Source organism: Mixophyes fleayi, chromosome 4 (genome assembly GCF_038048845.1).
Source record: "Mixophyes fleayi isolate aMixFle1 chromosome 4, aMixFle1.hap1, whole genome shotgun sequence".
NCBI classification, from domain to species: domain Eukaryota; kingdom Metazoa; phylum Chordata; class Amphibia; order Anura; family Limnodynastidae; genus Mixophyes; species Mixophyes fleayi.
This window is the reverse complement of record NC_134405.1, coordinates 105,696,233-105,721,897: the sequence shown is the minus strand read 5'-3', so window position 1 is coordinate 105,721,897 and position 25,665 is coordinate 105,696,233. Positions and strand designations below refer to the sequence as shown.

Below are 25,665 nucleotides of genomic sequence, written 5' to 3'. Positions count from 1 at the left end.
ACCATTAGGACTGGTGCCAGCACCTGCTTGCTGATTCTGCTCATATGTGGACTGCTTTGAATCCATTTTAATGAGCCCAAAGCACTTGTAGTGCAAAATATTGTATAGATACTGCTGCTAAATATGCCTTTTGGCAGCCAGAAAAATTATTGTTTCACACTGGGGAATATGGGACACCCCAAAGCACTTGTAGTGCAAAATATTGTATTAGATACTGCTGCTAAATATGACTTTTGGCAGCCAGAAAAATTATTGTATCACACTGGGGAATATGGGACACCCCAAAGCACTTGTAGTGCAAAATATTGTATTAAATACTGCTGCTAAATATGACTTTTGGCAGCCAGAAAAAAATTATTGTATCACACTGGGGAATATGGGACACCCCAAAGCACTTGTAGTGCAAAATATTGTATTAGATACTGCTGCTAAATATGACTTTTGGCAGCCAGAAAAATTATTGTATCACACTGGGGAATATGGGACACCCCAAAGCACTTGTAGTGCAAAGTATTGAAAAAAAAAAAGAATCCTCCTCTATCAATTGCTAATAGAATTGGTATCAGAATTTCAATAATAATTGAAAGAAAAAAGTATACAATTATTGCTCTGTCCCTGCTCTAATACAGCCTGTGACCTAACCCTGCTCTCTCCCTCTGTCAAATGGCGATGGATTGCATTGGAGGTGCGTATATTTATGCATTTCAAATATCGCGAGAACGGAGCCCCGAGATCAGACGACGTCACAATGATGTTTTGCCTCGATTTCAATTCCGAACGGGCGGGAGAGTACCAAGCCTGCTTGGCTCGGTACTCGGATAGGCAAAGTTCGGGCGGGTTCGGATCTCGGGGACCGAGCCCGCCCATCTCTAGCTTTAAGTGATCCTTTTAATGGGCCAATTGTTGTAAACCACTGCAGTAGATACACAATGACATTTCCTATGTTATTTATACTGGTAACATAGCACAGTAGGAGCCATCTACCAAAATTAGAAAGTCTAAAGCATTGTAGATGGCAGAACCCATCCTGTGGTGGCAATATTTTTCAACGACCTTCCTATTTGCTACACACTTTTTATTCAATACCTTACAAGAGAGTGACCAGTTTAACAGCCTTTGCAACATCTAAGTGAACAAATAGAATAATATATATATATGGGACTACCTGACTCTGAACCTGTTTGCAGGATATTTCCCCTTCAAACCATCTACACACAGGCACAGTGCTCTGCTGCATTTAACCGATGATGCATACAGCTCAAATTGGTGAAACACCAATTGCAGCACAGATCAAGGATGAATAAATGAATAATGGGCCATGGAAAATTAATTGTGTATGCTGTGTATATGGGTCACTGATTGTACATTATGAACTAGTATGTGCATTTATATGAACAAGAAAAGGGCGGGTGCTGTACTTCTGGAATGCTTGACTGATTTCATGAGTAATACAATTTCATCATTATCGGTATCCCTAGAGCAGGTTCTTTACTTTTATTCCTCGCTTTTGGTAAACATCTTAATTGAGTCCATTTACAAACAAGGGAAGAGATGTTTAATAAATCCTCTGCTTAATCTAATGTGTCCCATATGATCTCTATCATTGGCAGTTTCTTAACAGTAATAAAAATTGTTTCTTCCCACAAACTATTGAATGCTTGGAAGGCCTTGGAAACCAGTTACATAATTGTTTCTAGAAGGTACCACTACACCAGTGTGCTGAAGAAAGTGCATTCATCAGTCTCCCCAATTTTGAAGGTAGGTTGAAAAAACACCCTATCCAACGCTCCACACATTAAAAAACATTTTCCCATGGCCCCCTTTATTATCTCACAACCTGGACCAAAAGTTATGGACTGTGTGCAGCTGCAGAGTGGCGTGTGATCGCATTGACCAATAAGAAGCGGCGATCATGGAGACTGCCGTTTCCTATTTGCCCTCCTGCTCACATCCCCTTCTACAGTTATTTTAAAGTGGTGAGTAAAATAAATTGAGTGGCCCTGCACTACACAAATGGAGGAACCCCAGGTAAAACTGCTTATGCATGCAGTTCCACTCCATTAAGGGGAAGCAGCGAGGCAGTGAAAATGGATCATGTAACTGGAAGTGCTGCCTTAAGGCAGTATATACTATATATCTGGTTATTCTGCTCATCCCTATATTTCATGGCTTACAGAAAAGATTCTGGTCTTGTGATGATTCTCTTGTGTTTACAGGACATATTTTAGCTACTAGAGAAGACCTAACAAAATCTATTTGTAGCTAGATCTTAAGCAAGGACCTCGGCAGCACTCCATACTAACCTCCAATTCCCCGTCACCACCTCTGACTCACTAGGAAACTGAATGCTCTATGGGAGAACTACTCATTTGTTTCTTGTTTTCAAAATAGTGGGCATATGTGAAAACCCAGGCTGGTTAGGAAAAGCCTTGGCACCCCCTCCTCTCCCTGTATTCATTGTATAACAGCGGATGAAGTGGGGGTGTATAAACAATACTGCCACTTCTCCTTTTTCCTTTACTGTAAAACTATCAAATTCCATTCACTCACCACTTTCCATACTATCACTTCTGAATTTACACTTAGACCAATTATGTATAGTTTGATTTAGCTGCTATTCAAGAACATGGGATGTAATTTTCCAGTAAAAAAAAAAAAGATTACATAAATATTTACACAGTTCGGTTTAACCTCACACAATGTAGTTTTGCAAGTTAGGATTAAAGCAATCACAGTCATGTAAGTGTACATTAGTTATTCTATAATGTCACCCATATTTATGAATTTCTGACTTTGAAACTTCAAATTTTAGAAGATGTGCTTTATTGAAATAAGCCCTAAAGACAAGATTGCAAAAGGAACCAGAAAGACTAGCTACATTTTCATAACCAGAAGAATTTTCTCTAGATTAAATGATACTGCACCCCCATGTTTAAATTTAGTTTGTAAAAAAATGATTTGTACTTACCAGAGATCCACTGGAAAATTAGGTCTACTATTTCACTTTTAAATACTCCATTGAATTGTGCACAAGACTCTGGAAATGCTTTGTAAAATGCAGAAAATACAGCTTGTGACAAGAGGTCTGGATATATCTGCCAGAAAAAAAAATGTTACTGGAATCTGTTAATATTTTGAAGAAATATACAAAAAATAAAAACTACTGATTAAGCAAGTAATCAGCACTAAATGAAAAAAAATCTGAAAGTTAAACATGTCATAATTTTTGGATTTGTAGAATGATCTGCTAAAATCTTCTATAAATACCAGACTGGCACACACACCGATACAAAATGTCACTACTATCATTTTTAATTACACTACACATTCAGACGGATAGAGTAACCACTGCAGAACTTGTTTGCAAGAAAAGTAATTTTGCCTTCAATAAAGTATGATGATGTTTTTAAGGAACAAAGAATTGATGAACATGATAAAAAAAATGTTAAAATGTATACATTACTACATACAGTACACCATGGGAGTCAACGGCTACATTAAAGTCTTATTGCTACCCAACCCAAACAATTGCACAAATAATGCTAACATTATCAAGTTAACATGAAAGTTAAGTGGTGTCTTGGTATGGACACTTTACTGGGAATCCTACATCTGTTTGGGCAGTTTTACTTCACACAATATTTAACAGTTAAAACCTGGAAAATAAAAATGCCTCTTTGGGCCAGGACAGAGGAGAAAAGAATGCAGCAGCATTGGTGGGCCCAGGCACCCAAAGATGCTGGCTCTGAGTCACAAACCCAGTGCTCTGGGATATTTAAGAAATTAATGAGTTAGTAAATCATGCTTCCACTTTTATATCTCTGCAGGCCTCCATGATAGGTGCCCTGTGCCTCCAATGCCTTTCTCCCTTCCACACCCCCACCCCACCCCTGGTCTAAAAAGCAAAAGAGGGATGGGACAGTGAAAACTGACAGCTGTGCTCGTGCTAGCTTGTGCTGCTGATTAGATTTTTTTTCCAGCAGGGCTAAATGAAGCGAGAGTAGGGTGCAGAGGGGACATTTTATTAAGGCAGCATTTAAATAAAAATATTTTCAACTTAGGTTTAGTACTCCTTTAAGACATTAGTGAGCTCAGGGCAAACATCACATCCAAGTCCCTCTGTGTCTTTTTACAAAACACTATTGGAAAGTCATACCCCCTGCATCCCAAAAGTAGGGCACATACAAGACAAACACAATTATATTTACTATGTTTTTTTTTATTTTAACAATTTTTATTAGAAAACTTTCCAATTACATAGTGGTAACGGAAAAACAGTATCCAATCAAGATATATCCAATGACATGAATGTGTTACAGATGTATTAACAATATCTTGTTTACAGACATTGGTGTTCAATGTTCACTCACTTTATATATTTTAGATCTTAATGTCATAAGATTAATGAAGATCAACATAAAAAGTTATGTTGTGATACTTATTTAATCTACTATGTTTTTACTAGTACAAAAAATTGAAGATTTGTTGTTTATGCTTTCATTCAGGATAGCCTTAAGAGCTTGATCTTGGTTATATTAATAAACTAGATAATAATAAGGGTTTAATCATGCATATTGTGAAGATACGTGGTTCCCAAATCACTCAGACATGGTATTACATCACAACCCCTTAACAAAAGCAGGTCCAACAAGTGAGGAAATCAGTTCAAATAAATCCAGTGGGATAGGTACAGCACAGTCCCCTTAACAATAGCGGGACCAACAAGTGAGGAAATCAGTTTAAATAAATCCAGTGAGATAGGTTCCATAGCACATCACTGGCAGAGCATCACCTCTTGGCCAAATTCAGTCACATACATGTCCAGCTCCCAGCCTCTTTTATCACCTCATAATCCCACCTTGGGAACTGCCTGCCCAGGAGAGTTGCAAAAGGTCTTGATTGGTGGGGTTCTCACACTGTCCAGCCCCCTCCCCTACCTCCCCAGGTGTCTTCCCTCAGGTAACCCCTGCTAGGTCTGGCTCCTGGCTGCCTGTAGAGCTCACTAGTGGACAATAGGGAGCAAACAGAAATAACAATGGTAGCTTAATACACTCAACTCCTAAGTGTTCCCTGTGGAGGTGGAATATAACCCTTGAAGAACTTTTCCAAGGAGATGTTATAGTTCCATCACTGATACTTCCTGATAACAACATGGCTAAAAAGTGCAGTTCAGGTACGGATTGGATTAAGGGGTTGTAATACCATACACCATGCCCGTTGCTTTACACATATCATGGGCCTGATTGATTAAGGAAAATAAAGCAAAAAAAAAAGAAGTAACTTTGCACCTTGGCAAAACCATGTTGCATTGGAGGGGGATATAAATTTAAAATGTGATGGCAGATTTATAGTTGGGGTAGGTTATGTCCTCGGTTAACTTTAAATTTCAATTTACAAATAAAGCTATCAAGTATTCATATGCTACATGAAAAAACAGCCAGTATTAAACTTGGGAAAAATAATAAATTAATTTGCACCCCCTACATTGTAATATGGTTTTTGGAGAAAACTTACTTTCTTCTCCTTAGATTCCTTAATGAATCAGGCCTCATACATCTAGCAAAAACTTCATAATAGTTAATGGAACTGATTAAGCTTAACACTTTAGGAGTTTTCCCTTTAAGATGACTATGTTAAAATATAATGTCATATGTAATGTGGCTAGTTTGTTAGTGATAATTTTTAATTTTAAGATTATTTTCACATTCAACTTATTTTACTTGGTCTTTAAGTATTTTTCATATATAAAATAAACTGACCTTATACTGTGTAGATAAAGTATACAACTGCTCACAGCCAGCTGATAACTGACTGTTTTGCACTAACTACTTAAGGTGAGTGACATCACAGAAGCTATTTATGATGCATGTAAATGACATGATCAGCCTAGTCAAAGTTTTTATTGGACAGTTACACTTTTTTTTATAGTAGTGGATAATCACATTTCACAGAAAGACTGCTGTTTACGTAAGTACATTTATCAGGGATTTTGAGACGGGTACAAGAAGCAGTCAGAACAAAAAATACATTTACAATTAAATTACCTTGAAGAAAAAATCTTTGACATTAGGTGGAACACTGCAGAATAGAGCAACAAAAGTGTCTGAGATTCGGTCAAAGAGATGGTCTTGCTCATTTTGATGAGGCTATAAAAGAAAATAATTTAATAATGTATTACAAGAAAAATTGACAAAAAAACCCACAGCTGTCTAAACATGTATAAAACAATTCCCTTGAAGTGCAGTGCCCTAAGATAATTTCTGTAATTGGATTTGCAAATCCATGTCACTAAGCAGAAGGACATGGAGGTCTGGTATACTGTATATATAAAATGTTAGTGTGATAGGTGTATGACGTCTTTCTCTTTTATTTCACATTGATCTCTTCTTTTCGACATATGATTACCATTATGCCGGCTTATCTCATTTATTAGTAAAATATCTCTGGCCATTTCACTTTTTTGTATCTAGCTCCAAAGAGGTAAGGATCTCTTTTGTCAGCCTAAAGATTTCGGATCATGTGATATGGCTTCTTGGCCTTTACATTTTTAAATTATAGGTCAATATTCTGAACTTATGGGGCATATTCAATTAGCTTTCCGGTTCGCGGGATCGCGCCGGAACGACCTGCGAAGTCAATCCACGGTACCGCAATAACGTGGATTTTCGTTCCCACCCCATAGGGTTGCGTGCGAAAATCCGCGTTATTGCGGTACCGTATTACCGCCAATACTGCGCAGGTTTTGCGGTAACGCGAACCGGAAAGCTAATTGAATATGCCCCTATATGATGTGCAGTTGTACAGTTTGTGACATTTCCATGAATCAGTCTTTGATGCTCAGTTTTTTTTACATTTGTTACATTTATGTTTATATTTGCTTAAGATGCATATTGATGTAAAAGCAATGCCAGGGATATTTATGAAAACTGATTCATAGGAAAAAGTAACCGTAAGCAAGCAGAATCTCCCTCTTTCAGTGCACTTTCTCCTTTAAACCAGTTTTCATAATGTCACCTATGTTCCTGTGTCATTATAGCCCATTACCTTCAAACTCAGCAATGCATTAATTAGTATTTGAGTTTGTTGCTTGATGAATTGTAAGACTATGTTGTATAAAGTGTGTGTGTTTAATAAATTAATCGTTGCTGCAAATGTAGATTAAATATATATTTAAGAAACTTAAATATACTAAATAACTTTATTGGTATTTGCTTTCTTTTTTGATATGGCAATATATTTTACCCAAAATACGCCACCTTACAATTTATACTATTGGCATAGAGGGGAGACTGCTGTGTAATTTACCCTGATCCTTGGTTATTATAGCTAGCTATTGGTTTATGTAACCAGCGTCGGACTGGCACGGAAGGGGGTTCGGGATATTCCCCGTTGGCCCCTGATGCTTGATCGCTCTGCCCATTTCATTGGCGGGGTGGAGGAAGCTGGGACATTTGTATAGACTGCATTCTACAGCCGTGCGCTGTCCTTTGCCTTAGGTAGGCAGCGCACGGCTATTTACTTTACACAGTCTTCTGTTGTGCACATGTGAATGCCCTACCCTCGCCTCTGCTTCCTTCTATTTGGCCACATGACATGTGTGAGGATACCACCCTTAACTGGATGGCAGTTACCCTCTGTGGGATTCAACTCACTCGGGTAGGACAGAATATATCCAAAATAAGATTTTATTACGACAGCACAGCACCACAAGATGTTCACAAGTTACAGAGTAAATGGTAACATGCATCTTCCAGCAGCCTCTTGCAGTCAGCACTTCAAAGTAATAATCTCAGTCTCTTTCAGAGTCTTATCCTCCTGCAATATTACCACTATCGACTAGCAAAACAGTTACAATGTCGCCCAGCTTGGGTTACTGGCTCACACAGACTCTGTCCTGGTAGGGTTTTCTCCAGCGGCACCACGGTGCGTGGCCCAGAGTCCTTTTCGCTGATGTCTTGTACACCAGGATCCTTCAAGCTCGAATAGCTCCCTTGGCATTTTCCTCTCCCTATATTCTTTGCTGTATCCACAGGAAGTAGGGTCAAATGTCTCTCAGTGGACACTTTAGCTGTTAAACATACAGTCTCTGTTACCTTGATTATACAATGGAATGGCTTGACTCAATTAGCTATTTTGGCTGGATACACTAAACATGGGGTTACAATATTACAGCACGGAATGACACTGCATGTTTACATGAAACAATAAGACTTTTGACACATTGTATCAGCAGTGTTACGCCATCTGAGTCTGTAATACATTTTGATACAATAACATTTATATTGAAAAAAATTTGATAAATTTCCCAATGTTATTTCAGCCAGTATATTACTGTGGAGGCACATTGCATATCATTGCATATCATTTAGAAGTTCTAACCTAATTACCTCTCAGATTACCTGTTGACCTAGCTAATTAACATGGGCTGACAGCTAGTTAACTCAGACATTGTTCTGATTACACACTAAATCTAAGCTGCACCTCATAACAAAGGACATTTGAGACAAATGGTAATTTACACAAGCAAAATGACTCCTGCTGTCCTGTTATTTTCACACAGTATGGCAAGGTATGGTCCACCCCTAACTCTTTCCTTATTGTCTTACTTTCTGTTTGTATCAACCCCCCCGCGCACACACACACCAGTTTGGTTTCTCTATCACCCCATTTCTCCCCTTTGATACTCTAACAATGTCTTGAGATGCTTTGTATAAGTAGCATTTATATATAAATGTTCAAATGTGTCTTCTAAGACATATACACAGTGTGCTGGGCATTTATAGATCAGTCAGAGTTCTTTTGTTATTTTATGCATTTTAGTATGTCCCCAGCAGGTTAATTAACTGATATAGTATACTCTTTATCCAAAAATAAATATGGCTATACCTCTGACAAATGTTTATACCTATAAAGGACACTACAAATGCACTACTTCACTTCTGCTGAATTTATATCTGCCTACCTGCTTAAAATCTCTCAGTCCCTCCCTGGTTGTCTGTCCTACCGTTTGTTTCTACACCTCTCTTTGTTCCCCTATGCTTTCCTCTGGCCCCCTCCCCACCTCTGTTTCCTTCGTATGCACTCCATGCTTTTGTGTGTGTACCAATGTCCTTCAGACGGTGTCCCCATGTGTATTTCTCTCTGCCCAACGCCTCCCAACCCCACTGTCCCACTCTCCATCTGTTGGTGTGTGGCTGGCAGCATCAGACGCATCTGCCTATGCGGATGCATCATTCACCACTATCAACTTGGGCCTACAGGAGGAAAGAACAGAAAGAAGACAGGAAAAGCAGACGAGACAGAAAGGATAATAGTAACTTATATTTAGGTAAGTGTATGTACATATTTGTATATATTGTATTTATATTATCAGTGGGCAAAGTGGAAATTTGGTGGGGAGGACATTTGTCACATATGGTCTCCACATTCTCCCTTGGAGGGGGGGCCAAGCACTATTCTTGTGCACAGGCCCAATAAATTCATAAAACACACCCAGGATTTGCCATGTCTCTACTGGCAGTGAACCGCTTACAATCACTCCTTACAACATATGGGGGCGCCAGTGTTCTGATATACGGTGGTATACCGCCACTTCTTCTAGTTTTATGTAACCCTATCACACTCCAGTAACTTACATTTTCCATACTGCTGTTTATATATATATATATATATATATATATATATATATATATATATATATATATATATATATATATATATATATATATGTATATATATATATATATATATATATATGTATATGTCTTATTTTATAACTCTAATATCATGATAATATTAAAAGTAATGGGACCAACAAATACTCGTTCATGTTATGCCACAAAATAGTGTCCCCAGTTCATATTATGCCACATAGTTGTGTCCCAGATCATATTATGCCTCAAAACTGTGCCCCCTGTTTTATCCCTGATAGTTGTGCCCCCAGCTCACATTATCCCTTCTTGTTGTATCCCAACTCATGTTATCCCTCATAATTGTGCCTCCAACTCACATTATCCCTCATAGTTGTGCCCCCAGCTCACATTATCCCTTATTGTTGTATCCCAACTCATGTTATCCCTCATAATTGTGCCTCCAACTCACATTATCCCTCATAGTTGTTCCCCCATTTCATATTATCCCTCATAGTTGTGCTCTCAGTTCATGTTACGCCTCATAGTTGTGCCCTCAGTTCATGTTATGCCTCACAGTTGTGCCCTCAGTTCATATTATCCATCATATTTGTGCCCTCAACTCACGTTATGCCTCACAGTTATGCCCCATTTGCAAGGTCTGCTTTTTCTTTATAGAACACACTATGGTGCTATACATTATCCTCTGTGGGCTGACGTTATCCACTTTAATGACTGACCACACCCCCTTCTTGCAGTTGGCCACACCCCAATATAGTGGGCCCCTATCACTGCAGTCCCCTGATGGGCCCTTTATGTCCAGATCGACAATGTATGTAACCAATGAGGGTCACAAAATATACTGAAAATATAATGATGCTTAGGATCATGTATAAAAATGCTAAGCAGGTCCATTTACCCAATATTTTCATTACTATGGCTAGAACAAAATAACTTATTGACTTTTTAAAATGTATTGGTCGTATATTTTGCAGGGAGATACAGTGACAAATATATCTTAGGATGTTGACATGGAGGACTCTGAGAAAACCTGCATCAATTGGATCAAAGGGCAGTAATAAACATGCACTGATTTGACTAGCATAGCAATTAAAAAACAGACAAGGTACCAAAAACTCACTTTTCTGAGTAAAGCGGGCTAATTAGTAGTGGAAAGTCATATGAGCAGATGAGTCAGCCTTCACCTTGTTCTTAACATGACAAAAGAAACCTTGGTGTGAGATGAGGTGCGGTATTCTGGTTGTTCTAATATGGTGTTAGGTGCCTTTGGTTTGCATGGTTTAGGCCCAGTCATTTCCTTCAACATCATTGCAAATGACAATAAATTTAAAGCCATTTTACCGATTACCTTCATCCTAGGTTGAAGTATTTCTGTGCTCATGTGAATGGAAAATTTGAGATGTCTATATCACCATGGCCTAGATGGTCAATAAGGGCATGATTTAGGGTTGGAGTCAACTAACTGCATATTGAGTAAAATTTGTCAAACTGAGAATGCTCACAAATTGTGCAAACAATTTGAGCTACATGTATTTAACAGTTGCGCCCCTTCGCATTTTGAGAGGAGGCTGATGGGAATTCACGTAAAATAAGGGCATAGGAGACCCTTGAGCTGTGCATGTAGTCAGAGTTAGAGTTGCATCTGAAATGTGTGCTTTGTGGGCATATCATTTGCACCTATCAAAGTAGGTGTAAGGTCTAAGCTTGCTATGCAAGTAATAATTTGTGTATTGGTTAATTCGTATTTACGGTGGAGATAGATTAATTATAATGACATGGCCATTTCAGTTAAGTGATCTCAACTGAATTTGACTTTTATGGGAGATTTTTAAACACTACCCGAGACAGATTTCTCCCCCATGATCAACAAAACATCAAATGAGTTTAAGATATTTGTAGGGCCAATTGACTTGAAGCTGGTATAGTGTCTTGTGGTGGGGTAGTGCCATTTGAAGATGGCAACGTGTAAACAAAGTGTAGGAAGTGAAATACCTTTTATATCCCTGCTGCTGGCATCATCATCAGCACCAAGCACTCCTCAATTTCTGTATTAACCATATGTCTATCATTCCTACATGTTTCCTATGTTATGCTGTGTACTTTACAACTTCTGGTTCTCACTTGTGCTTACCAACTCTGTACCTAAGCCGTTAACTTTGTATTGAACCAAGAGACATTGTGCTAACCAAGAGACATTGTTCTCAGTAGTAGTTAATACTAAGACCAGTAAATTTATCAGAATTATTTTTTTTCTGTTCTGAATACAAGGTTTACGAGACCCTTGGCTTTTGACTTAACTACGATTACAGTAAGCTTAAAGACATTAACCATTGACACTTCCCCAAGCATCTACATACAGTTTATTTAGGGCTGTTTTTCCCATTTTTAGCTCTGTTAGCACTAACACTTCTATGGACATTTACTATTAAAGGCCCTGAACCTTGGTCACACCTGATTTGGAAGACACTCTTAGTTGGTGCACTACCTACTTCTGGATCCTGCATTGCCACTAGCCATTGGGATACATAATTCAGAGTATTAGCACTGTGTTCTCTCTATTTTGGCCACCACAAATGAATGGTGCTTTTGCCACTACTCTGTGCATAATTTCAATTATTTGGGCAGGATCATTTCTAACTACTGTTAAATGTCACTGTATATAATTTGCTTGTAACACAATTCCTTGAATGTGTAGCAATGCATATTACATTTGCAGTGTCACGCCTGACAATTTATCTGTACCCGGGCTGGGTTGTGTCTCTGGAGAAAAACTGGTGACTGTGTGCAAAAAAGGTGGGTGGCTTGATTAGGTTTTTTGCATGGAAGAGAAAGGACTGGTACAGATGGTGGTTGCTGTAAGTTCACGAGTCTAGAGACTATGAATGGCATTGGAGACTGGCAAGAAGTGAAGAATAGCAAGACGGTGGTCAGATTTAGCACAAACTGGAACCGGATTGCTGGACAGGGTGCTGGACTGGATTGCAGACTGCACTGTCTGAGCAAGAAAAACTGAGAAGCCTGCAGACTGCTGGGTACCTGGTTGGTGTCTGAAGAATAAATGTTGCACTGGCAAAAGGGAGGGCTCCAGGAAGTCCTGTTATCACCTAAATGGAGGTTGCGGTCAGCTGAGCTGTAGCAGCACTGTCACTGGCTGAGAGGGATCAGGTAACTGGATCCAAGATGCCGGTGCTCAGGAACTGGTTTTGGAGGGAACCCTGGAGTGGAGTCTGCAATCCCCTGATTGGAAGCTGAAGTCAGCTGAGGTGAAGCAGTACTCTGAGTGGCTGTGGGAGAGCTGGTGACTGAATCCAAGATGGGAGAGCCCATGTACTGATTTTGATCTCTATAGTGGAGACAGACTGGGCAGCATCCTGCAGAAAGATCTAAGACCAGCAAACCCTGCGGCTCACAGTTAAGAAAGACAGCGAAGGGGTAAGTGACAGGACCCGAGAGCCTAGTGCTTTACAGGCAGTTTATAAAGCATAATAATAATATTAATAATTTCAATACCTCATTTCTTCCAACGATCTCTTAGTTTTAACCAACTTACCTTAAATCTCTGAAGAAAAAACCACCAGAAACAATCTTGAAGTATGGTTACTGAGTTTTCTGATAAAAGAAGCATTGACCATATTTTTCCACTTCCACCCTAAGGATTTCAAATAATTGAAATTACAAAAACAATCTGAGCATATAAACAACATAAATTTAAAGTGAACACCATCCCTTAATGTATATTATACACACTGGTATTTCTAAAGACTAAAAAGTTAAACACATGTATAGCTTTCATATATTGTATACTGTATTATCACTGTATTGTTACTTTCCTAGTTTTTAGACTTGCATTTATTATTATATGCACTCTACCACTTTTCCACTGGCTACTTCTTTGTTAAGTAAATTTATATTTACATTTTATATAACTTTACAATATAATTTAAAATATATGAATAAACATTACAACTAACAGGAAAGGAGGTCACATGACACATATGATATAGACCAGCGGTGGGTGACAGACAGCCCGCCATCGGTCAACTGAGCCTTCGTCTGCGGATCCCCAGCCGACTATCCTGATCTTATCAGAACAGAGGCAGCCGACTTTCGCGTCATAGTGCAGGGAGGTCACATGGTATACCGGGAGGAGGAGGGAGTGCACATTAAAAACATATAATAATATTTAATCTTTTGCGAGAAACTTTTGTGGTATGTGTTAGCTGACATGGCAATGATAAACAGAGGCTGCTGCCAGGCTAAAGAATTTTGCAAGTAAGACAGGTCTGGATGTAGCATATATCATTTAGGATAAGAGGCAGAACAAAGAAGGCAGTTGGAGGATACGGTAATGTATGAAGTACTCCCTAGGGACCCAACTAAAGAATATCAGCAGGAGCTGGAAGTATTACTTGGCAGAACAGCTTAAAATGCATCTTGAAAAAGAACCCAAAATTGCTGGTTATATACCAGCTACCCAAGTTGCATAAGGCTATGACCAATTTCCCAGGGAGACCCATTGTCTCCACTATTGGCTCTCACACTAGAAACCTTTCTAGCTATATCGATCAATGTACCAAAATGTACAACGATTTATAAGGTTTGCTAATTTTTATCGATGTTTTATAAAGAACTTCCTAGTTTCTTATAGACCTGGATCGAAGAATGGAAAAGCCAATGCAAAAGCCAATGCTCTTTCAAGAGCCTATCTTGATAATCCTGAATTGGTAGAGCCTGTTCAAACAATAATTCCTAATCTGAAATTTTTGGAGGTTCTTTGTACCAGTGAACTATTAACAGATATCAAGAATGGTTATCATAGTGATTATATTCTACAGGATCCTCAAAAAGATTTAAAATTAACCCATAACAACATGGCACCTGGCACATTGACTATTTGTTTCAGAAAAATCAAGGTTAAAGGTCATACAACTATTTCATGACTCTAAATTAGCAGGCCATACAGGAGTCCAGAAAACTCTAGACCTGTTAAGTCATTAATTCTGGTGGAAGAATTATAAAGAGGATGTAACAAAATATGTATTATTATGTACAATGTGTGCCAGATTTAAGACTCCTTGTACTTCTCCTTTTAGACTCTTACAACCTTTGCCAATACAACACCATGGGATTCCATTTCTAAGGATTATATAGTAGACCTTCCAAGATCTCAGAATATGACCACTATATTTGTGGTAATTGACAGGCTGACAAAGATGGCTCACTTTATTTATACCCTGTCAGTGTACTCATACAGCAAAAGAAACAGCTGGCTTGCTTATAAAATAAGTATTCCTTCTGCATGGATTTCCTAATAATGTGGAGTCACAGTTTTGTAAATCGCTTGACATTTTGGTGAACTTGTCTACCATGTTTTATCCGCAGTCAAATGGTCAAACAGAGGAAACTAACCAAACATTTGAGCAATATCTTAGATGTTATACTTGTCACATATAAGACAATTGATTTTGTGCCACCCCATGGCATATAACAATTCCCAACATTCATCTACTAGATTTAGCCATTTCTACGCTAATCTAGGATATCATCCAAATATGTGCCCCAAACTACCTTGTGATTCTCCAATTCCTGCTGTTAAAGCTCGACATCCTGTTTTACATGTTTATTACTAAAACCTTCAGTTGATAATCGATTTCCTGTTGAAATTGACTACAGTATCTATTTCGCTGGTATGGTCCAGAATATGAATCTTGGCACTCTGCTGAGGATGTTCATGTCCCTCTTTTGGTAAAAACATTTCATTGACAGTATCCTGGTGTTAAGAAATAGGAGCATTCATGTTTGTTTGATCTATCATCTGTGCAATTACTGCTACTAGTATGTATAGAACCATTCCTGCAGTTTACTCAATCAGCTGGTTGCTAGGCAAATAGTTACAAGCTTCACTCAGCTCTCCATCTGGCAGCCTCAGGTGTGCAATCACCTATCACACTTATGCAGCCAATCATCCTGCAGTTCTGATTGGTGCTGTTGCCTTTATAAACCTCTTTATGGCAGCATACCAATGGTGATGATAGTTCCTGCTTGTCCTAATGTGCCTTGTATCCTGACCTGTTCTGCTATCAGTGTTTGACCTGGATTGTTCATAGGAATTGCTGTCTTTTCCTCTCCTTACTCTTGGCTTTGTTAAATGGATTTGCTCTCATATCTCTACCTGCCCTGACTACTGGATTATTTATAGGATTCTGCTGTTTTGACTACTCCCGATCCCTGCCTGTCTGATTCTGAGTTCTGCAAAATACTTTCTGGTTGCTCACTATCTGTTACCATGAGCTGTCCGCTTCATCAGACAAGTGCCAGACTTCTCCACAATAACCGTTGACGGTCTGGCTCAGAGGTCTGCTAATATATCCTGGTTGCTCATTACCTCCTACTCTGTTCTGTCCTCTACACCGGACAGGTGCTAGATCAACAACTGCTACGACACAAGCCTAAGTCCTGTGGGCAACCGAGCACTTTGGCACGTAACAAGTTACTGGTATTGCGGTGATTCTTATCTAGCAGAGTAGTAAGCGTTAAACAACATCCAAGGACTTGGATGAACACAGACACATGCAGCAGAATGTTGCCTAGAAGTAGCAGCGAAGTGAGGAGTATCTGAACCGTGCGTGGAACTACAGGTAACAGGTATTCCAGTCTTAGATGCAAAGGTAAGTTCACTGTAGTATGAGGCAGCTGAACAGAGGCACGCAACTTGAGCTGAAGTAATAGCCACAGACACAGCAAGCAGTTCACAATAACAGTCCAGCAAACGGGTTAACAGCAGAGTGAGGATAAACCGTGCCAGACGTGAAACTACAGGTGACAGGTAACTTGATAGTAGCTCTATCATCGAGATGTAGCGATATAGCCAGCCAGATAGAGGTAAACTTGAGCCAACAGATTAGGCACAGGTGTAGCAAATAACTCACGATAGTAGTCAGAGTGCAGATGAACAGTGGAGAGTAGTCTTAGCTTGCAGATGAACAGCGGAGAGGAGTTTCAGCTGAGCCGACCAGGAATCAAAGATGACAGGTAACTTCGGCAGCAAGTATAGCTCAGTGAGCAGGTAACGGAAAAACGGAAGGTCAAGGTATACAGCCAGATCCCAATGCAGCGTGAGTAACACGAAGAACAGGCAATGAGTCCATAATCATGGGAGGTTAAAATAGTGCTCCAGGACCAATGAGATTCGGGAGGAGGTCCAGATCAAAGTAGCAAGGAACACCTGTGTGAAAGTAATGTCTCTGAAGCAGAAGCAAGCACAATCATGGTTCTTAAAGGGAAAGTCACAGCGCCGGCACCTAGCTATGGGACCGGCGTGTGACAATGCCATTCTACCCAAAATATTACCAAGCATACCAGCTTCAGCTAGCTCCCTTCTCTCAGCTAGATCTCAGCACCTGCAATCTACACTGTCATCATATTCACCCTCATCTGTGTGTACATCATCCTCAAACAATACTAATTCATCCCTGCTGCAAACCTCCCACCCACCCTTATTTTGGATCTTAAAAAGGACATGCACACTTTAACAAACCAAGCCCTTCAGTGACAAGGAGTGGCACTTTTGTGCTTGGCTATTTTGGGCCCTCACAAAACAAGTTAACAATAGGCTTAAAGCAACTAAGTTAACAGTGCTGTTAATGAACTCTACAGTGTCAAGATGTTGTTATCATCATCCTTAGCCTCATCCTCACCCTCATCAGTGTGTACATGTACATCATCCTCAAATATTACTAATTCATCCCCACTGGAATCCACCATCACAGAAGTCTGTGTACTTTGATGTAATTGCAAGTTATGACCTTCCTCGTGGATTTTGTAGCTCATTTTACGGAAGAGATGTCACAAATTTTGGGCAATTCTTTTAGACCAGACCAAATGTCAAAATGTTGTGCAGACTCATCTGCATCACCACTGGGTGTCTTGTGAATGCTTTTTCCTAGCGGCTATTTCCAGAGAAACTGAAGGAGGAGACGTCATTGTGTCCTGTACCACTTTAGCTGTATGCTTGCTGACGAGGAGCTCATTGGATCTCGATATCTGGGTCAGTTTGAAAGAAAGAAAAGACATAGCTCTTAAACCTAGGATCAAGCACAGTTGCCAAAATGTAATGATCCGATTTCAAGATGTTGATAACTCTTGGATCCTGGCGAAGCAAATAAAGTACTTAATCTACAAGTCCAACATAATTAGCGGAACTGCTTTGTTTCATTTCCTCCTTCAATTTCTCTTGCTGCTTTTCAAAAAGTCTAATTAGGGGAATCACTTGACTCAAGCTAACAGTGTCTGCACTCTCTTCACAGGTGACTAATTTGAGTGGATTCAGCACCTTGCACAACACGGAAAGTATTCTCCACTGGACTAAATTACATTCCCCCTAAATTCTATTCTTCTTGCAGCTGCTGCAGAATACCGAAAATTACCCTAAATACTTTGGGACACAGACAGCATCTCCTGCATACATTTTCATTTTTTTAAAAAGTTCTGTAATACCAAGTTGATTGTGTGAGCAAAACAGGGAATGTAATGGAATTCCTCCCCCCCCTGCTGTAATGCTCTAATATTGGTGGCGTTATCAGAAATTACATATCCTCAAGAGAGTCCAAGCAGGATAAGCCATGTTGCAATGACATCCCTTAGTTTTTCAAACAGGTTGTCAGCAGTATTACCTCTGACCTGTGCCTTGTCTCGTCTCTGATAACCACCTCTCACTTTCGTCTTCAAGACTTCTCCCGTGCTGCTCCCCACTTATGGAATTCCCTACTATGCTCAATCAGACTTTCCCACAGCCTTCAAATCTTTAGATGCTCTTTGAAAACCCATCTCTTTTTCAGAGGGGACCTTAGCCTCGATAACATTATTCACACTAATGCACCCTCACAACTATCCCAATCTTGTTTCAGCTGTGCCCTCTTCTCTTTAGAATGTAAGCTCTCTAATGAGCAGGGTCCTCCATACCCTATGTTTTCATGTCTCCATTCATTTTGTCTGCTTTGTTTGTCGAACCCTAACCCTTGTTTTACGTATGTCTTGTTTTATGTAGGTCCTTGTCTTCTCTACTGTACGGTGCTGTGGAGCACTGTGGTACCTTACAAATCTCCGATAATAATAATAATAATAATATGCCTCTTAGTGAAGCAGAATATACACAGAGTAGCCTGCCTCTGAAAAATGCATTCTTGGGTGCATACTGCTGCTGTTCATGCTGGTGAAGGCGAATCACCAACCCAGTGGGCTATCACAATCATATAATCTTTAGTTTGCCCAGTTCCGCTTGTCCACATATCTGTGGTTAAGTGTACAGTGGGTAGAATGGCATTTTGTAGCCCAATAATTACATTTTTACGAACCTTCTGGTAGAGGTGAGCAATATCTTTTCTAGTAAAATGGTGTTGTGATGGAATTTGGTAACGGGGACAGAACACCTCAAGTAACTGTCTAAAACCAGCTGCATTAATAGTGGATATTAGACGCAGATCTAATACTAGCATAGGCGCCATGGCTTCTGTGATCCGCTTTGTGACTGGGTGACAGCTTTCATACTTCCTTCCTCTTGCAAATGATTGTTTAACAGTCAATTGTTGTAAACTACTAGTAGTTTTCTTCTTGGTCTGCTTCTGGATTGAAGATCCACCCCCAGCAGCAAGAGCAGCAACAGTGGGCCTAAAGCTCAAGGACTCATCTGTGGAGTCCTGGATAGGGGTGGAGTCATCTCGCCTTAGAAACTTGGATGCAGGACTAACTCCGATCACTTGTGAGGATATTGATGATGAAGGTGTTGGGGGTGTAGATTGCAGGTGCCGAGATCTAGATGAGAGAAGGGAGGTAACTGATGCTGGACTGCTTGTTGTTAATTTTTAGCATAAGTTTCTGATTTTCACAAAATCTTTCCACGAACTCGCTTCAAATGGCGTAACATGGATGGTTAAGGTCCCTACCTCTACTGACTGTGGCTTTACAATGCTACAAATGGCTAGACAACGGATGTCAGGATTTGGACAAAAATAACTCCACACATAAGAGGTGGATTTTTTGGTCTTATGCCCAGGCATGACAATGGCTTTCTTGTTATCACTGGCAAAAACTGCTGCAGTCTTTGTTTGAAAGTGTATAAAAATAATATTGTGACCTGCGAGGTGGTCAAAATTGACTGCAAATGACTTGACATTAGTGTTATTGAGGTTAATAATAATATAGGGGGGGGAGGGAACGCAAAATTATCTGTTTTTTCTTTTTATAATTCTTTATTTTGAATGGTCAAGCAATACAAGGTATACAAGATACAAAATCTGAAAGTTACAGTGTGTGCATAGGAAGACATTTACATTGTACTGAAATCCTGGAAGGACATCCACAGGGAACTTAAGCTGTAAAGTGACCAGTTTTTTATATTATTTCTTGCTTTATCTTACATAGATCAGACAACATCAAAATAGAATTGGGGGGGGGGGTTGTAAGAGAGGGGGGGTGGGAAGGAAGACCACAGAAGTTAGGCAGGGGTACAGTCAGGATAAGGTAATTAATGTGTGTTAGAGGGTCAAGGGTTGGTAGAGCAGGAGCAGGGACTCACTCGCCACACATGGGCCTCCACGAGGAAATCAAGTATCAAAATTATCTGATTTTAACAAAAAAAAAAAAAAGAGTGATTTTAGAAAAAAAATAGGGATCCAAAATCAAAACCAAAACACGCAAGGGTGGTTTTGCCAAAACCAAAACACGAAGTTAATCCAGATCCAAAACCGAAACCAGAACAGGGGGGTCAGTGGACATTTCTTCTTAAAAGGTTCTCTAGTAAGAGCCCTGAGCACCAAATTAAGATCCCAAGACTCTACGGGATGTACAAGTAGGGGCTGAACATATAGAACCCTGCGAAAATTGTGACACTCACACCACCTAATATAAGCTCTCCATACACGGTAATAATTTGTGGAAGATGGCGGTTTTCTTGCCTCAATCACAGTCTATGTGAAAAACCTCTGGCCCTAAGAATCACGGTTTCAGTAGCAATGCCATCAAAGCCACATGACCTAAAGTGTGGCTCCGAAGAGGACCCTGAACGAGAAGATCTGGACAAAGAGGGAACAGATATGGTGGACTGACAGCCATGCCTAGGTTGTCTGAACACCACATTTTGCGTGATCATTCGGGAGGCACCAGAATGGCGCTAAAACTAATTCTCTTTTTAGTTTCTGTAATACCCACGGAAGCATTGGGATTGGCGGGAATAGTTACACCATATATCTTGCTTTGTATTCCCTGGATCTTGCACATAAAATAGGAACCTTGTAGTCTAGGAGAGAAGCAATTAGATCTATCTCTGGCTGAACCCAGTGCAAGACCTGCAAAGTAAACACTTCCTCATTCTCCCAGATGGAACCTGGTTCAGTGTAGGTAATCTGCCTTCCAGTTCTCCATTCCCAGGATGAACACGGCTGATATTACTGGAACATGGCATTCTGTCCAGGATATGATCTGTGCTGTCTACTGCATGACCATGTCACTGCATTTTACCCCCTAATGGTTGAGGTACGCTACTGCTGTTGCACTGTCTGATTGAACTTTCAGGGGCTTTCCGGCCAGTAACACCAGACTCCTTAAGAGCGCCCTGTAGATCCCAGACAAGAGTTCCTACAACCGAAGAGGACCTATGACCGTTCCATTCCAGGACAGACTGGCATCCATGGTCACGAAGATCCAATCCCAACTCTGGAAGGACTCACCCTTTGTGAGATTTGTTCTGACATGAGAGTATTGACAAACCAATGAACTTCTTGTCCAGGTGAAAGGTGGTCTTGGACCATTTCCTGAGATGCTCCCTTGGAAATGGCCGGGAATGAACACCAATAATTTCATGCAGCTGAAAAGAGACACTTCCTGTCTAGCCAAGAAGGCAGTGGTCCTGCTCAGGGCAGACAGGACATTGTCCTCCGTGAGGAACACCTTCTAATACACTGTTTTGAAGTTGAAGCTGAGAAACCTCACTGTTGGGCTGAAATCAAGGAAAATTGAGAATCCAGTCATGTCTTTCCAGAATTTGAACTGTCAGCTAAATGTGCTGTAGCAGAGCAAATTTGTATGGCACCTTGAACAACAGGTCATCCAAATGAGATTGGATTGGTACTCCCTGAAAATGCAGGAGCCTTGCCATAATTGTCATAATTTTTGTAGAGACTCTTTGGGCTGTAGCCTGGCCAAAGGGTAAAGCTTGAAACTGATAGTGCTCATTGAGCACTGCAAGTTGAGGTAGACACTTATGCCCTTCCTATATAGGAATATGTAGATAAACATCTTTTATGTCTAAGGATGCGAGAAATTCCTCTTTTTCCATGCCAGTTATCACTGACCACAAACACTCCATCTTGAAACCCAGGACCAAACTTGTTTGTGGAGGGTCCTAAGATTCAAGATCGGACTAAATGATCCATCCAGTTTTGGGACCAAGAGGAGTCTGCAATCCACAAAAACAGAAACCGAATCCAAACAATTTTGACCTAAAAAAATCAGAAGCCTCCTGAATATGTTCAGTCAATACTAGCATATCAGCTTGAGGTCTATGCTCATGGAGGTCCATTGCTCTGTTCATTTTTGAAAACCCTTGTTTACCCAGACTGTAGACATGACCAGTCTGAATAAAGTCCCTGCTGCAACATATAGCTAAGGAGAAAATCACCCTTTTTGTTTGTAGTGTCCCGGAGCACTGCTGCTCCCTGCACAGAGCAATGGGTTTAGATAGGTGGGCATAAACCTTTTAGTTTATCTATTCTGCAATAAGATTGATCACACAACAATCTTTATAGGAAGCTGCATAAGTTCTTCTCCCCGCCAATAGAATGGTGGCTACATATTTTATATGATCCATGGTATTATCATAAGGATTATTTTGTTTTAATTTATTTAAATCAGCGCCCAGGGATATTCTCTTTTGTTGTTGGATGTTGTTTAATGTTATGTATATTTTAGGAACACAGAGCCACGGGGGAAGAGAAGGCATGGTACTATATGCTGCCTGGGATTTTTCTAATCTCCTGTCTCTACCTAAATCTAAAAGGGGAACAACCCATTTTAATGGCTTACATGGAGTATCTTGAGGAAAAGGAATTATCAATAAGTATTAATTGCCTCTTTTCCAGCATCTCAATTGAAACATGCTCATAGCTGGCTAACAAGAATTTGAAATGATGACCTCAATGATACAGAAGCAAATGCAATTCACGGAGGAGTCACCCCGATGGACTGTTTTGCCTCTTGCTACCACTAGAAAAGCAATGAGACAATGTTGTTTTCTGACATATGTTTGTTATTAGGCTTGTAAAGTTAGTATATCCAATACATATTTCTCTCCTCCGACACCCTTACGAGGACAATCCAACCTTGCCCAAACAGTCCCTGATGCAGCATTGTGGCAGATAAAGGGAAAAACATAGGCTGTTTACTCCAGTGGGATTATTGTTACCTTTGAACAACCAAGGGTTAAAACAGATAGTTCACACAAAATGCTTCTTCAATACCTGCAGGTATGTGCAATAGAAACACAATTCCCATTAACTGAGATCAGTTTAGAAGCCTCAGGCCTTAGACTAATTCACTTGAGTAGAAGCTAGAAGAAACATAAGTTTTCCTTTGCCTATGCTTGGTTATTAAACTTTTATATTGTGCTATTTGTAAAGTACAGAGCCAGGTGGAAAAAGACGTGAGGTCTCTTAATAAAGAGTGGTGGAAGGACATGGGGGTAAATGTATGAACATGCGGGTTCTTCAACACCCGCGTGTTCGGCGATTAAATTTCAAGCGGCGCTGCATTGTAAAGGGAAACTTCCCTTTACAATGCAGCGCCGCTTAAAATTTAAGCGCCGAACACGCTGAACATGCGGGTGTTGAAGAACCCGCATGTTCATACGTTTACCCTATGCTCTTTCTTTCTTTTTCTCTAAAAGAGTCACAGGGTAAAAGTATCAAACCTCGGGTTTAAAAAAGTGGAGATGTTGCCTATAGCAACCAATCAGATTGTAGTTATCTTTCATTTAGTACATTCTACAAAATGACAGCTAGAATCTGATTGGTTGCTATAAGCAACATCTCCACATTTCAAACCCGCACCTTGATAAACTTACCCCACAGTCTTGGAAAGATATAGCAACTTTTTACGATACACAGAGTTTATTACACCGCCTTGACGTTTATAAAACTGCAGTTTTATCTACTGCGTATTTCAATATATGTGAGGAATTAAAGGCATCTACTTTAAAAGTGGGAATGAAGCAATGAAATTATTTTGGAAACACAATACCAGAGCAATCTTGCAAGCACTTTGATAATAAATTACCCAAAGACCAACCAAGATTTACTTGCTCTTCCATAATTTTAACAGACGTTCTCTTTTAAGCACATAAACATATTAATATTGCCATTGATTTTCACCGTACAGAGTGTAAAACAGGGCATATAATTCGTCTTCAAGTACCCTCAAATAACATTTGTTACATCTTTTACTACTACTTTGTTAATTTCTCTTGCACTGTGGTTCCACATAGGCTTTTCTGAAACTTACACTGCTTCAGTAGTTGCCACTGTCATTGACCCCCACTGACACTGACCCCCAGCTTTTTCCGGGAAATGGGAATGGTACCTTTCCTCCCTGTTCCCAGGAGCGGTTCTCCTGATATTTTATTGCTAGCATTCTGATGATTCATTTGTTGTGTTGATAACTTCCCTCTCTCCTCCCGCCCCTGCCTTAGACCACCCCTCCCTCCTCTCCCTCGTCATCACCCACGGATCAAGGTGTTACCCACAGATATTTGGTGGTTCTAATATTATATCACTACCAAGTCTCCATAACACACAACCATGACTACCAAACTTAAAACTAACTCAATTAACTTGATGGGACTTTCTGAAAAAAAGATCTCTAACCCTACATGAGTTTCAGATAGACAAAGTGGATGTCTCCTCTGAACCTCCAAATCTGAAGTATACTGCGCATCATGGTGCGGTCGGTTAGAATTTTCTGATTCTATGCTGTATAAGTCAATATAATCTACCTCATCCTGAGTTGATTGATCATAGCTGCAGTTCTTGTCCACCTATGCCATGTCCCTAGTTGGCCTCAAGAGACCCTGGATCCTGTACTCCCACCTGTGACCCCCCTTTTTTCCCCCATTGTCCCCACTCCACTCCCTTTGTTTCCTTCCTTTTTTGTGATTGTTTTTGTGCACTCTTATACCGTTCCCAGTCATAACGCAAATGATTTTCTGTGATTTATTCCAATGCATCTATGTCTCTCTTTGACCACTATAGTTGCTTCCTGCAAGTTAAGGCTTAATGGGGTTAAGGCCCAGACACTCCATGATGCTTTACTTTGCTATGTTTTCTGTGTATTTTGTATTTCCGAAATTAATTGCTGCTTTGCCAGAGCTTATCCACTTACCATGTTGACACAATTGTGTATGTTAAATCTGTATGGTGTCGTTTTTTTTCCTTTCAATAAAGAGATATTCAACAAAACAAGGACATAAAAGGTAGACAAAATAAATGCAGTTGTGAAATGAAAGGGTAGCAAGGGCCCTGCTTATGAGACAACTTGCTATCTAGTGGGAAAGGGCACAGCTGAGACAAAAGGAAAAATGTGATCGAGATTGGGGTAGAGGTGAGCATGTCCCAGTGTGAGTAGTATGTTTGGGATAAGGGTAAGCTCTAATAAAGTTGTGTATTTTCTATTTTCAGAGAGCATTTAAAGATTTGAAGGCTGAAATGAAACAAGGGTGTGAGGAAGAATATTTTGAGATTAGGGTTTAAATTTACTAAACTACGGGTTTGAAAAAGTGGAGATGTTGCCTATAGCAACCAATCAGATTCTAGTTTTCATTTATTTAGCGCATTCTACAAAATGACAGCTAGAATCTGATTGGTTGCTATAGGCAACATCTCCACTTTTTCAAACCCACAGTTAGTAAATATACCCCTAGGTTTGGATGTGTGAAGGGGTATATTGATGAGTCACAAAGCAAAATAAATCT

The 25,665-nt window shown here is 39.9% G+C and overlaps 1 protein-coding gene across 2 annotated transcripts in view; it reads right to left on the bottom strand.

The window, feature by feature from the left end:
* FAM227B (family with sequence similarity 227 member B) overlaps positions 1-25,665 on the bottom strand; it is a 408,110-nt gene that overhangs the window by 313,427 nt on the left and 69,018 nt on the right. For both annotated transcript variants that reach the window (XM_075207965.1, XM_075207966.1), the window contains exons 7-9: positions 13,201-13,299; positions 6,045-6,146; positions 2,969-3,095 (exon numbers count right to left, since the gene is read on the bottom strand). In XM_075207965.1, the coding sequence (XP_075064066.1) occupies positions 2,969-3,095; positions 6,045-6,146; positions 13,201-13,299 (328 nt within the window). The remainder of the gene's footprint in view (positions 1-2,968; positions 3,096-6,044; positions 6,147-13,200; positions 13,300-25,665) is intronic.